This window comes from Tamandua tetradactyla, chromosome 17 (genome assembly GCF_023851605.1).
Source record: "Tamandua tetradactyla isolate mTamTet1 chromosome 17, mTamTet1.pri, whole genome shotgun sequence".
NCBI classification, from domain to species: Eukaryota; Metazoa; Chordata; class Mammalia; order Pilosa; family Myrmecophagidae; genus Tamandua; species Tamandua tetradactyla.
In genome coordinates this window covers 42,763,000-42,778,956 of record NC_135343.1, presented here as the reverse complement: position 1 = coordinate 42,778,956, position 15,957 = coordinate 42,763,000, and the positions used below count along the sequence as shown (strand labels likewise).

At 33.4% G+C, this 15,957-nt stretch overlaps 1 protein-coding gene across 1 annotated transcript in view; it reads left to right on the top strand.

Moving 5' to 3' along the window:
• GFPT1 (glutamine--fructose-6-phosphate transaminase 1) overlaps positions 1–15,957 on the top strand; it is a 95,377-nt gene that overhangs the window by 36,683 nt on the left and 42,737 nt on the right. The window contains exons 5-8 of the mRNA XM_077134447.1: positions 5,438–5,496; positions 6,409–6,543; positions 8,242–8,303; positions 9,255–9,340. Coding sequence (XP_076990562.1) covers positions 5,438–5,496; positions 6,409–6,543; positions 8,242–8,303; positions 9,255–9,340 — 342 coding nt within the window. The remainder of the gene's footprint in view (positions 1–5,437; positions 5,497–6,408; positions 6,544–8,241; positions 8,304–9,254; positions 9,341–15,957) is intronic.

The window sequence follows — 15,957 nt, the reverse complement described above, 5'->3', positions numbered from 1 at the left end:
CATAACAAACGCAAACATTCCTATTTTGATTATTCTGTTCTACGTATATAATCAGTAATTCACAATATCATCACATAGTTGCATTTTCATCATCATCATCATTTCTTGGAACATTTGTATCTATTCAGAAAAAGAAATAAAATGAAAACAAAAAAAAAGTTTATACATACCATACCCCTTACTCCTCCCTTTCATTGATCACTGGCATTTCAAACTAAATTTATTTTAACGTTTGTTCCCCCTATTATTTATTTTTATTCCATATGTTCTACTCCTTTGTTGACAAGGTAGATAAAAGGAGCATCAGACACAAGGTTTTCACAATCACACAGTCACATTGTGAAAGCTATATCATTATTCAATCATCATCAAGAATCATGGCTACTGGAACACAGTTGTACATTTTCAGGCAGTTCCCTCCAGCCTCTCCACTACATCTTGACTAACAAGGTGATATCTATTTAATGCATAAGAATAACCTCCAGGATAACCTCTGTTTGGAATCTCTCAGCCACTGACACTTTATTTTGTCTCATTTCACTCTTTCCCCTTTTGGTTGAGATTTTCTCAATCCCTTGATGCTAAGTCTCAGCTCATTCTAGGAGTTCTGTCCGACTTTGCCAGGAAGGTCCACACCCCTGGGAGTCATGTCCCACGCAGAGACGGGGAAGGTGGTGAGACTGCTTGTCACGTTGGCTGGAGAGAGGGGCCACATCTGAGCAACAAAAGAGGCTCTCTTGGGGGTGACTCTTAGGCCTAATTTTAAGTAGGCTTGACCTATTCTTTGTGGGATTAAGTTTCATTTGAACAAACCCCAAGATTGAGGGCTCAGCCTATAGCTTTGGTTGTCCACACTGCTTGTGAGAATATCAAGAATTCAACTTGTTTTCCCCCGTTCTCACCATTCCCTAAAGGGGACTTTGCAAATACTTTTTTATTCACTGATCAGATCACTCTACGATTTATTGGGGGCATAACTCTGGACAGACCAACAAAATCTCATGAACATGATTTTAAAAAGGCAATTTTTTTTTTGAAGTGAGGTAAAACAAGGAAGAAGATGGTCAGCATCCATATCAATAAGAATATTGATCTGATAAGACATAGAATCCCTGTCATCTGAGCAGATTACTCAGATGGTTAAAAACCTTTTATAGCTTCTCATGAAGAGCAAACAAATAATCCAAGAAAACATTGTCATTTTAACAGAGTGAAAGCCAAATTCTTGTTTTGCGTAAAGATACATCTGATAAGAAACCTATTAAAAATCTTACAAAACTATAAAATCTTAGCCAACCTTAACCACAACCAATAAAATTCACTTCCAACAAAACTTGTACACCTTTCTATACCCATCCATTTTGTCCTACACATTCCTTTTTCTCATTCTGCAACAATCGGTTATTTTATTTTAGGGGAAAAGTACTCTTTTTCCTTAACAAAAACACTTCCTGCATACTTTACATATTTAAGTTACCAAAACAGATGTTGAAATCAGTCTTCAAGCCAGTATTCTACAAAGCACAATTCTTTTTTGTTGTTGTTTTTGCTTTTTTTGTGAAAAACACATGTATACCAAAAAGTAATACATTTCAAAACACATCACAACAATTAGTTGTAGAACAGATTTCAAAATTTGGTATGGGTTGCAATTCTACAGTTTTAGCTTTCTGCTTCTAACCCGTCTAAGATACTGGAGACTAAAAGAAATATCAGTATGATTCAGCAGTCATACTTGGTTGTTAAACCCTACGTTTTCTGTATAACTTCACCATCACCTTTGATCTTTCTCCCACTCTTTAGGATTATTTGGGCTATGCCCATTCTAGCTTATTCATGTTGGAAGGGGCTATCAATAATATGGGATAGGGGGATGGAACTAATTGTTCTGAAGAGGCTGGACCCTCTGCATTTTAGGACTTATCTGGTCCAGGAACCCATCTGGAGGTTGTAGGTTTCTGGAAAGTTACCCTAGTGCATGGGACGTTTGTAGAATCTTATATAACACCCTAGGTGTTCTTTAGGATTGGCAGGAATGGTTTTGGTTGGGGTTTGGTAAGTTATGGTAGGTAGTGGTGTCTCATTGAAACTTGCATAAGAGTGACCTGCAGAGTAGCCTCTCGACTCTTTGAACTCTCTCAGTCACTGATACCTTATTAGTTACACTTCTTTTCCCTCTTTAGTCAGGATGGCATTGTTGATCCTACGGTACAATTTCTTTGTATATTTTTAAACTTTTTACTTTGGAATAATTTCAAAAATTTATAAAACCGTTGCAAAAATAATTCAAATCTCATACAGAAAACCCATTATCTCCCCAACCCCAGATATTCAGATTCATCAACTTAAAAAATTTTTTTTTAATTAGAGTAGATGTAGATCTGTAGGAAAAACGTGTCTTAAATACAGAGTTCCTGTATACCAGCCCCTTGTCTCTTCCTCCCCTCATTTTCCCCTTTTATTAACATTTTGTATTAGTGTGGTACCTTTTACATTGATGAAACAATACTATTTAATTATACTATTAACTGTAGTCCATAGTTTACATTGGGCTTCATTGCTATGCTTTTTTATTATATGTGTAGCCTAAAATTTCTAATTTTAACCACTTTTGAATATACAGTTTAAGGGTGTTATTTTCATGCATAATGCTGTGAATGGAATTCCGTTCACCACCATCCATTACTAAAACTCTCCCATCACTCCAAACTGAAAATCTGTATTCATTTCATTATTAACTCCTCATTCCCCACCCCACCCCAGCTCTTGGTACTTTGGAGTCTAATTTCTGACTATGAATTGCATATTCTGATTATTTCATATAAGTGAACTCATCCATTTGTCCTTAGTGTCTGGCTTATTTCACTCAACATACTGTCTTCAAGGTTTATATACATCAGAATAACATTCTACTGTGTGTGTATACCACATTTGGTTCATCCTTTCATCTCTTGGTGGACTCTTGGGTTGCTTCCAGCTTTCGGCTGTCGGTAATAATGCCACTATGAACATTGGTGTGAAAACAGATCCATCAGCTTTTAACATTTTGTCATATTTGCCATGTCTTTCTATCCAGCCATCTCTCTCTTTTTATTAGTTCATTTCTGAACATTTGAGAGAAGGCTGTATACCTCATCTCCTTGGACACTTGATACTTCCATGTACAGGAAATGGTAAGACTACAAACTGGGTGCTGAGGGGCTCATTGAATCTAGGCTTTTCTTTGGGGAAAGCTAGGAAATACATGTGCCTGTGTGGTGTGTGTGTGTGTTTTAAATTTAAAGATAAAACACATTATGATTTTATTCACGTACTTCCAACTCCAGTTTAGGGTTGTAGAGTTGTGTGTGTGTGTTTTATTTTTTAAAATAAGTTGTTGTTGAATTGTAAATATTTGTTATAACATTGGATATTATATCCTTAGGTATGTAATTTGCAGCTAATTCTCCCTGTTTTGTGGATTTTCTTTTCACTTTCTCGATAATGCCCTTTGGTGCATGAAAGTTTTTAATTTTGATGACGTCTCATTTATCTATTTTTTGTTGTTGCGGGTGCTTTTGATGTCATATCTAAGAAATCATTGCCAAATCCAAGGTTTTTTCCCTGAGAATTTTATGGTTTTACTTCTTATATGTATGTCCTTTTTCTATTTTGTGTTCATTTTTTATGTAATCTGAGATAGAGGTCATCTTCATTTCTTTTGCATATGGACATCATTTTTTCCAGCAACATTTGTTACAAAGTTTTTACTTAACCTCATTGATTGTAAATCTGTATCTATCCCCTTTCACCATACCCAGAAACTCAATTCTTAACACCAGCAACATAATTATTTGAGTTAACCCATGATAAACACCCAACAGAATAATAATGTCAGCACTACCACTAGCAGTATCTTTACTGAAAACAGTTCAAAATTTTTGTTTGCTTATTTGTCCTTAGGGTATATTCCTCTAGGGATGTATAATAAAATTAACTGTGTTTTAGAGTCACTTGGAATAGTCCTTGTGGTCATGCTACCAGCTGGAGACAGGATTATGTTAATATATTTCATTTCATTTTGATTTTTAAGAGATTAAAAAAATCAACTATAATTATTTAAAATGTTTGCATAGTTCTGAAGTTACACTTATAAAGCAAAGTATGGTAACAGATGTCTTAATTTTAATTCTATTACCTAGATACTTTATTCCTTGTTTTATAGACCATTTAACAATTTTTTTACAGCCCTTAACGTTTATGTAAATAAGCAAATACATGCATACATATATTTGTATGTGCCTATATTTATGTATCTCTTTTGAGATAAAATTTATTTAGTTTAGAAGCTTCCTTTTTAGATTCGTTATGCCTCACATTCTTGATATTAAATTGGATTAGAATGTTAGCAACTACTCAGACCTTTAACATTGGTAGGCTTTATAAAAGATTCCTGAAAACATGTATCTAGATTTCATTTTGAGAATTTGGCTTTGACTTCAGGTATTATATCAGTCATTTATCATTTTCTGTATCCCCAAATTAAGTTTTGTTCCCTACATTTATTTTTGTATTTGCTATCATCTTCTGTCTTTTAAAGAGCTAGTGAAAATATTTCTCTTTATTATTTGATTTGTAGTGCAATTCAGTTTCATTTGATGTTAAACCAAAATGTCACATCTTTTAGGAACATCGTTATAATTTAATATAAAATTAAATTTAATAATTTTTTCCTGATTTAGAAAATCTTTAAATAATAATTCCACATTGGCAGCTTTTATGTGTACTCCAATTGCTACAAATAATAATATTGTCAACTCTTGAGTATCCTTTTATTTTACAAAGTTGCCATTTATCAGAAAAGCTGAGAATTATTCCAACATCATATGCATTTGATCTTGCGATGTATTTTAGCATTATTTATATGACATTTTAGGAACTGAACTATAGCACTGAATAAATGGCTTTTCTCAAGTTATTTAACTTTAATCACTTGGTATAAATCAGATAATTGAAAAGCCTCCTCTTTAAACTTATACTCCACAATGTATTTTATGCAGCAATGGGTGAATAGAAAAATGAGAATAATACTTTAGTTTAGTTCTGTCCTTTTGCAAATGAAGAAACAGGCCTAATAAACTTGCTTCTTTCACGTGGTGACCTTGCGTTAGTTGTATAGCCTCAACTGAAATTGATGTCTCTAGACTCCAGTTTATTGCATTTTCCATCCTTTACCCACCTCTTTAGCATTGTGTTCTTCAGCTAAACTACATAAACAGTGTTGCTGATCTACCTGAGGATAATATGATAATGAAAAGTAGATAATACTGATTTTATTTCCAATTATAGCATGTGACTGAAATTTTTTGACTTGAGGAAAATCTGTTCACCATAATGGCTATTTATAGTGTTTAGCAGACTTATAATTTTTGTTATCAATTCTTTTTATCTCTTATAGAATTTATTGTTATTCACAATGGGATCATCACCAACTACAAAGATTTGAAAAAGTTTTTGGTAAGCCTATTGACCTAAAAAGACAAAAGTGTTTGAGAATACTCCTTAAGGAGAACAGTGAGGTGATTTGTTGGAATGTAATACTATATAGGTATGATCAAACAATTCCTCAGAAAACTACAAGGATATGAAAGTTTATTGAACTTCTGCTTTGTTGATTGTGAAACAATTCTCTTTCTGTGTACAGAGGAAGTAATTATTTGGCTTTATAATGATGCCAAAAATTCAAATAAAACTGGAATTTTGGAGGGACATCTTTTGCTTTGTGAGGGACCTTGTTTACCATTTTAAAAATGGTATCTAGGGGAAAAAAATGGGTTCTAGGATGTGTAAGGAGAATCATGCCAGATTAAAAATGAAGGTTCTGTACCCTTCATAGTTGTATGATGTGTCTTGGTTGTTGATCAGTGTGTGTTCTCAGGGCTGCCTGAAATAACTTTCTGCAGTGGTGGAGATGCTCTGTATCCGTGCTGTTTAATATAGTAGCCATGGCCATATGCAGCTGCTAAGTATTTGAAATGTGGCTACTATGACTGAGGAAGTGGACTTTTAATTTTATTTAATTTTAATTAAAATAGTCACATGCGCTATCATTTCAAGAACAAATACATTATAGTTATTAGGGTACTAGTGTTTGATATTTCATTGAATTTATAGTGTTATTTAAATCATGTGACATAAATATATATAATTGTAAGTTAACTATTTGTTCAAGTACCCAGAGTACCTCGCTATTTTGGGTTTATTTTAATCAGATGGTGACCTTAATTTTGAACAATGGGTAATGGATTATGGTGGTCAGAAAAATATTAGAAATTGGTTGGTGAGATTTTGAGGAAAAATTTGGTAGAAAGATTTGGATGTTATGAATATTTCCTTAAAAGTGTTCATTTTTTTCTTTTCTAATTACAGGAAAGTAAAGGCTATGATTTTGAATCTGAAACAGATACAGAAACAATTGCCAAGCTCGTTAAGTACATGTATGACAATCGGGAAAGTCAAGATACCAGTTTTACTACATTAGTGGAGAGAGTTATCCAACAATTGGTATTAAACAATACTTTTAAAGAAAATGACTGTGGACATTAATTATAGTAAACTTTCTTAAAATTAAATTTAATGTGCAGGAACTGTGCTAATTTCTTGTACATTTTTGGCTTTTATTTTCCACATATATACATATATAGAACTTGAATGATATTGAGAGACTGTTGTTTAACATCGCTCTCTCCACTTAACAATTCTACTTATTTCACTGTAGTTTAATATCATGGGAATTGAAAATAAACCCACATCAACCAGTTTGTCTGTGATTATACCCACAAACATGAACACAATGTGCACAAGCTGGGCTTCATCCCTCTCTTGCTTCTTGCTTTTACCCAGGTGTTCTTCATCCAGGCATCAGGGCAGCTCAGTCACATATACCATGTTCATTCTGGAATAGCATCTCCATGTGTCTGAGCCAGTGCAGTCAACTCCTTATATTTCCTCACTGGGACTTCTCCTTGGCCTTTTATCCCCTCAGAAACTACTTCCCAGCACAGAAGAAAAGCAGTATTTTTTTTTTATTTTATATTTTTATTGAGAAATCTTCACGCACATACATTCCATACATGGTGTACAATCAATGGCTCACAGTATCATCACATAGTTATGTATTCATCACCATGATAATTTTTTAGAACATTGCATCACTCCAGAAAAAGAAATAAAAGGAAAAAAGAAAAAACTCGTACATACCATACATCTTACCCCTCCCTCTCATTGACTACCAGTATTTCCCTCTACCCAATTTACTTTACCCTTTGTCCTGCCTATTATTTATGAAAAGCAATATTTATAAAAATTCCATCCCTATTGCCCTACTTAAAGATTAAATAAATTAAAGATCCACAGAAGTCCAATTTTATTGTAATGCTACCACCCTCCAACCCACTCAAATCTCTAGCTTTCCCATTTAAAAACTCTTTACTTCCCTTACTAAGGTCCAGACCTTACCGCCTTTCTTTACCCAAATTTTATGTCTATGGTTAAAGGAGGAGTCTTGAAAGATGAAGAAAATAGAGACCTTTTTCTTCATTTCAGGCAGAGTTATGTGTTTTCCCAGCCTTTCTCATTTCTAATAGACTTTATTTTCTAATCATTATATAACCCAATTTGTGTTCTGTGGTGTTTCCTTAGTTCTCCTGCCTCATGTTCCTCCTTTATCCAGTCTTGATTACCATAGGACCTTCCCAGAAGAAGAAAGTGGGCTGAGGGGATGGAGAGAATGCTATGGGGTGCATATATTTATGATTGTGTATATTTATATCCCAATCAAGGTCAAGAGAATGGATGTTAACAGTGGTGTACAATTACTAGGCCAGATTAATGGGATTTAGTTATTGAGTTTAGGATCATATCCTTTTTACTTCTACCCTCCCCTTACTAGTTCATGAAGTGAGAGGAATAGTGTTTCTATTCGGAAAAGTTAGTAAAATGATTTGTTTTTGGAGTCTATATCTATTGGGTACATTTTGAGAGCAGGTTGACTAAAAGTGTAGGTTTTGAATACACCAAAACTCATCTACCTAAAATTTAGATTTGTTAATAACTACTGCAAAAAAAATCCAGCTGTGTGAGCACAATATTTCTATGAAAATAAATGCTGAATTTCTATGTTAAAACCAGCATGTTTAGACATTTTGCATTTGAAAATTGATTATAATAAAAATGGCTAATGCATTTTTTTCCCCTCCATAGGAAGGTGCTTTTGCGCTTGTATTTAAAAGTGTTCATTTTCCTGGACAAGCAGTTGGTACAAGGTACATGTAAATTTAATAATAACTAATAATTTGAAGCATTTGAATTGCAGGTTTATTCTTTGCTCCCTATATGTGACTGTTTCACTATAAAGGCACTGTCTTTTCTTAGAGATATTCATATGGGTGCCATATGTATTTTCATATTCTTCTTATCTATTTTACCATTCTTCCATTTAACAGAATGTCTTAGTAAAGCAAAAATATGTTGACATTTACAGTTGGCCTTTTTCTCTGTTGTAGGGCATTATGGGTACTTTGTGAATTTGGATATTGAATTTTCTCTAACGTCCGGCCAAAAATACTAACTCTCTTCACTTTCTTGGGAGCCATATATTGTAGACAGATTCCTAGACGATTGTACCATCACTACTTTTGTTAGATAATGTAGACCATTTTTAGATCAGTGAGAACCATAAAATGTGATGACAGGGAGGTGCTTTTAGTCTACTGATCAGGTGACAAAGGAGAAGGAGCTAAACTTTAATATGTTGAAGTTCTTTGAAGTCGAAAGAAAGGTAAAAGTATACTCTTCAATAAGGAGAAAAATTTTAAATGTGTTGTTATAGAACAGGGTTTGGCTTGGCAAACCTTTTCTCTAAAGGACCAGACAATAACTATTTTAGGCTTTTCTGGTTATATGGTCTCTGTTAGCATTTATTCAACTTTGCTTTTAAAAGTAGCCATAGACAATATAAATGAGTGGGCATGACTGTGTCCTAATAATACTTAAAAAAATAGGCAATTCTGGCTCATGAGATATAGTTTGCTGACCCTTGTTATGGAGTATTAAAAAAAAATCTGTGTAGTTCTTTTATTAATTCTGGAGTTGAGTTTGGAGAGAGAATTTAAATATTATTTGAAGAATGTTAGCTCTTTATATTTAAATTTTACATATCATTAGTGTGTTATTTGTAAAAATGGTTTAATTTTGACTAATTTTTGTACTTGTAGGCGAGGTAGCCCGCTGTTGATTGGAGTACGAAGTGAACATAAACTCTCTACTGATCATATTCCAATTCTCTACAGAACAGGTAAAGGTATTCCTACATCATGCCATGGTGAAAGTTTATAAATTGAGTGCAGTAGATATAAAGAATTGTTTTTCTTAAGTTTGAATAAATGCCCCTTTGGCCAGATAAACATGCATATACACTATACATGTTTATCTATGCATATATTCTGTGTAGACATGAAAAGGATTTGATTTTGTCATTTCTCTGACGAGTAGAATTTTTTTTTTTCTGTTGTATATCCTTAGCTAGGACTCAGATTGGATCAAAATTCACATGGTGGGGATCCCAGGGAGAAAGAGGTGGGAAATGCACTCTGCATGAATGGGGAGGAATCTTACCATCTTTTGTTCATTCCTTACTAATTTCCTTGTTCTTGGAGTGAGTGAATGTGCTGGGCCTCTAAAAATGTGCTTATTGTATGGGGCAACATTTTGACCTTAGTTTTCTAATTCGCAGAATTTGTTTGTCTGCTTTTGGCATTAAGAAAACTGCTTTTAATAATTTGTTTCTTTAAAAAGAAATTGCTGAGATTTGAGAAAATAGGCGAAATTATAAAGCATTTAAAAAATTTGTTTTAAATTCATGTAGGATAAATTATTTTAAATAAGATGCTTTGATTAGGAAAAGAACACTTTGTGCTAGGCTAGTATAAATTGAATGACGTATTAGTTGAATAATTTAGCTTAGCTTTTAACTTTGAGTTATGTTTAAATGGTCTATTTTCTGCATGACATTTTACTATTAGATTTACTTCTATGTTGATTGGCTTTGTTTGTATTTGGAGTCATTCTTTTTTTTTTAATTGCTCTTATTGAAGTTTTTTTTTATATAGGACTTTCAGCTGTAAAAACTTTCATTTTATTGGTATAATTAGAAAAAAATGGTGTACTCTTTACATTTATTTATTATTACGAAAACTTTCCATGTAAAGGATAAGAAGTTGAAATCCATGTTATGAATGTATACTTTTTTGGCTTCCTGAAAAAAATTAGCAAAGTACTCTAAACTTGTTAATCTTTCAATGGTAACTGCTTTCATTATTTTATCTAGAGCAAAAAGTATTTCCTTAAATAATCTTTAATCCTGAGATGTTAGAATTTATCTTCCCTCTCCGTCCCCCTTTTCTCAGAGGAAAAACTAGTCTACCAGTGAGAATACAGAATTTGGATCCAGGGTTACAGATTCTGCTAGTAATTCTGCCTTTGTGTTTATTATCTATATGAAACTTTGTGCATAGTCTGGGCTGCTTTCAGAAATAATGAAAAAAACATTGGTTAAGGTCTTAGGAAGTTGGAAAAAAAATTTCTTAGAAGATGAAACTTTTGAGATAAGGGATTATGTTTTAGTAGCCCTTATTTCTTTAGGTTCTAGTAGATAGGTAGTGTGTGGCTCAGTAAAGTTTAATTGAAAAATAATAGATTCAGATACTTATTGAAGAGGCTGTGCAAAAGGGGAGAATGCTGTTTTTTCCAGGTGTTACCATTGACCAGATACAGCCATCTTTCTCCCTGTAGGGGAGTGGTGATAATAATAGTGTTCCATTTTAATCAGAGCAAATGAAAGAATCAATATATGGGAAAACATTTTATAGATTGTAAGAGTCATATAGATGTCAAGTAGTAATGTTCTCAGGTAGTAATGTTCTTTTTATTTAAATGTGCAGTGATACCTCAACTTCTTTTAAATATTTTAACTCAATATATTTAGTTATTTGAAAAATAAGGTGATATTTGGTAAAAAAGAGCATTGTGAAACTCATCACCACTAGGACATTTTATAATTGAAGCTAATTGTATTTATTAAAAGAGTAGGTGCCAAGTGGTCTTTTTACCTATTTTTTAAGTCACTTTTTTTTGCATACAGTAAAATTCACTTTTTGATGTATAATTTATGAGTTTTGTCAAATGCAAACAATTTAATAACCACCACCATAATCAAGATATAGATCAGTTCCATCCCCAGAAAGTTTTCTTGAGCACCCCGTTTATATCCAAATATTGACCCCATTCCCAGCCCCTGGAAAACACTGATCTGTTTTCTCTTGGTATAGTGTTGCTTTGTCCAGGATGTTATCTTATACTTTTCAAGTGTGGTGTCTTCTCTGGTCTGAATTTAGATGGCAAGGGCTATTTTGTTTTTGTGTTTGAAACACATCAAATAATCACAGGCAGTAGAGAACTTTGAATGTACATTTCTAAGAATAATTATTACCATGCATTTTAGAGGATAGGTACAGTGTGAGTTTTTACAGGTTTTTCGGCTATTTTCTGATTGTTATTTACATTTGTATAAGGTTAACTGTGTCTTGATCTTTGAGGAAGGTAACTCCTTGTCTCTGGGACATTTATAGTCTTCAGCTTCTAAATTTTTCCCTATATTTGGTTAATTGTCGAACTTCAGTATGTTTTCCAGTTTTCTTCTGATTTAGCTTTAGTTGTGGATAAGCAAGGAGGAAAAAAGCAATCTTCATTAAAGACCTGACAAATTAAAAAGAAGTGTAAGAATTGTAAAAATGTCAGAATTAAAAGAATATTATCATTGTAAAAGAACCATGCTTTATCCTGACTTAAAAGAAGTGTAAGAATACTCTGATTATAAGAAAAGAGAAGCTCTGGGTTTATTATAATTCCAGTTTCTAACAGCAGGTGCCACATATGATACACCATAGTTAGAAAGTGATATGTCTTTTTTTGTTTTTAAATCATTCAGTGTAGACTATAACTTGACTTCTTATGCCAACTTGCTGTTAAAATCTAGAGAATTTTTGTTATGCGATAAAATGAAAATGCCATTCGTTTTAATTTTATTTTTCATTGCACACTTTTGCTATCTTAATGTTATTTTTGTGATAAGTGTAAGTATACAACTGTAAATATTAACTCCATCAAAATTTTTTTTGTGTGTGAATTTGACGAACATTAACAACAAAATTTATATTATAAAAATTTGGAGGGGGCTTAAACATTTTTGAAAATTATAAAATTTTTCCATAAGGTACTATTTAGAATAGGGAAAGCATATATACGGCAAATCATCAACCTACAAAATAAGGCAAGTTACAAAACAGAATGATATCTGCAAGCTAAATGTGTGACTAAGGCATATGATCAATAGTGAGAAGACAGGTGTGGGTGCAAAATACATTCTTACAAATGATGAGATATAAACAGCCACTAAACACAAGAAATCAACTTGCCCTCACTATTATTAGAAGCAGTGGGCATTAAAATAACAATAAGGAACTCTTTTCCCCATGAAATGGGAAGTTATAAAAGAAAGGTCAATAAATAACTCTGTTGTGAAGGTATGGGGTGAGATGATGAACAATTTTTACAACTTAGATTATAAATTGGTGAAACCTTTTGTATAAGAAATTCACAATATCTATTGAAATATTTTTAAGCATACCTTTATTTGCCTCCAGTGTTTATTTAGAGTTTGTGATACTGCTTTTCTAATAAAATATATGTAATATTACCTTTCATGCATTTATTATTATTTTTTTATTTAAGAAAATAAGCAGTACACTTAGAACCACCAAAAGTGGATATTGTAGTTAGCTTAACCATAGGCATATTTAAGTAAAGTATCCATATAATCATTTTTTTTGTGTGCAGCAAGTTTCATAAACCAGTTTACAATTAAGGCAACAGTGAAAAAATCTACAAATTCAGGTAGCAAAGTTCTTACATTCTAAGTATTAAACACTAGCTTAGATACCATTTGATCAGCTGTCAAAACTGAATGTTCTCAAAATATCAGGTAGAAAGTTCTTACAAATATCTGCCTTGCTATAGTATTGACCTATGTTACGAAATACTTTCCTGATTTCAAGAAAATATGATGATACAAGTATTTTTACAGTTAACATATGGAAATCTTAACTACCTAAAATGGATATCTTAGTTAGCTTGCTATAGGCATATTAAGGAAATACCTAAGTAATCATTGTAAAGCCTATTTGTACAATATGTTTCATAAACCAATTTAAATTTAAAGCAAGGAAGGAAAAACATCCATAGATACAGATGTCAGAGTTTCTTAAATTAAACACTATCTTAAATACCGTTTGATTAACTATCAAAACTATGTGTGTTCTCAAAATAATCAAGTAAAAAGTTATTAGAAATACCAACTTTATTACTGTAGTAGTGAGCTATGTTACTAAATATTTTCAAATTTTTGATTTCAGGAATTTATTTTATCTAATATTACTATAACTGCCTATATATAATTTTTTTTAACCATTTGTTCTGGTTTGCTAGCTGCTGAAATGCAATATACCAGGAACAGAATTGCTTTTCAAAAAGGGAATGTAATAAGTTGCTAGTTTACAGTTCTAAGGCTGAGAAAACGTCCCAATTAAAACAAGTCTATCAAAATGTCCAATCAAAGGCATCCAGGGAAAGATACCTTGGTTCAAGAAGGCTGATGAAGTTCAGGGTTTCTCTCTTAAGTGAGAAGGCACATGGTGAACACAGTCACAGTTTCTCTCTTGGCTGGAAGGGAACATGGAGAGCAAGGCATCATCTGCTAGCTTTCTCTCCTGGCTTCCTGTTTCATGAAGCTCCCTGGGAGGCATTTTCCTTCTTCATCTCCAAAGGTCGCTGGCTAGTGGGCTCTCTACTTCTCGTGGCTGTGTCATTCTTCTCTGGCTCTCTTTGAATCTCTTCTATTCTCCAAAATGTTTCCTCTTTTATAGAACTCCAGAAACTTATGAAGACCCACCCAAATGGGTGGAAACATGTCATCACCTAATCCAGTTTAACAATCACTCTTGATTAAGTAACATCCCCAGGGAGATGATCTGATTACAGTTTCAAACATACAGTATTAAATAGGGATTATTCTGCCTTTACAAAATGGGATTTAGATTAAAACATGGCTTTTCTAGGGGACATACATCCTTTCAAACCAGCACACCATTTTTTGTTGTTGTTTTGTAATACAACATATATATACAAAGAAAAGAAAGAGAAAAAGCAATAATTTTCAAAGCACACTTGAACAGTTCCCAGAGTTTGTGATGAGTTACCATGCTCTCATCTCAGAATTTTCCTTCTAGCTGCTCCAAAACACTGGAGGCTGTATCAGAATCATAACAATGGAATCATGCAGTATCTGTCCTTCTGTGTCTGATTTATTTCACCCAGCATTGTCTTCAAGGTTCATCCATGTTGTCATATGTTTTGGAACATCATTTTGTCTAAATGCTGCATAATATTCTATTGTATGTATATACCACATTTTGTTTATCCACTTGTCTGTTGATGGGCACCTGGATTGTGTCCATCTCTTGGCAATTGTGAAAAGTGCTGCTGTGAACATTGGTGTGCAAATACCTGTTTGTGTCACTGCCCTTAACTCTTCTGGGTATATACCAAGTGTTGGTGTTGCCGGGTCCTAGAGGAACTCAATATTTAGTTTTCTGAGGAATTGCCAAACTGACTTCCACAGTGGCTGAACCATTTTACATTCCCACCAACAGTGAGTAAGTGTTTTAATTTCTTTGCATCCCCTCCAACATTTACAGTCTCCTGTTTGTTTAATAGCAGCCATTCTTGTAGGTGTGAGGTGATATCTCATTGTTGTCTTAATTTGCATTTCCCCTATAGCCAATGAAGATGAACAGCTCTTCATGTGCTTTCTAGCTATCTGTATTTTTCTTCAAATAAGTGCCTATTGGGCTGGCCATGATGGTGCAGTGGCAGAGTTTTTGCCTGCCGTGCTGGAGATCTGGGTTGATTCCTGGTACATGCCCATGCAAAAAAAAAAAAAGTGCCTATTCATTTCCTCTGCCCATTTTATAATTAGGTTGTTCTTTTTTTTGTTGAGCTGTATAATTTCTTTATATACACAGGATATCACGTCTTTCTCTGATATTTGGTTTCCAAATATTTTCTTCCATGATGTTGGCTGCCTCTTCACCTTTTTAACAAAGTCCTTTGAGGCACAGAAGCTCTTGATCTCAAGGAGTTCCCATTTGTCTGTTTTTTCTTTCACAGCTTGTGCTTTAGATGTAAAGATTAAGAAGCTACCTACTATTACTAGATCTTGAAGACCCTTCCCTACATTTTCTTTCTAGAAGTTTTACAGTTCTGGTTCTTACATTTAGGTCTTTGATCCATTTTGAATTAATTTTTGTATAGGGTGTAAGGTAGGGGTCTTTTTTCATTCTTTTGGCTGTTGAAATCCAGTTCTACCATGGCCATTTATTGAAAAACTATTCTGTCCCAATTCATTGGATTTGGGGGCCTTATCGAAGATCAAATGTCCATAAATTTGGTGATCAGTCTCTGTACTCTCGATTCTATTCCACTGGTCAGTCCTTCTGACCTTTGTGCCAGTACCATGCTGTTTTGACCACTGTGGCTTTATATAGTAAGCTTTAAAGTCAGAAAGTGATAGACCTCCCAGTTTGCTCTTCTTTTTTAGGATGTCTTCAGCTATCTGAGGTCCCTTTCCCTCCCATATGAATTTGATAAACAGTTTTTCCAAGTCTTCAAAGTAGGTTGTTGGTATTTTTATTGGTATTGCATTGAATTTGTAGATCAGTTTGGGTAGAATTGACATCTTGACAATATTCAACCTTCCTATCCATGAGCATGGAATATCGTTACATCTATTTAGGTCTTTTTTTT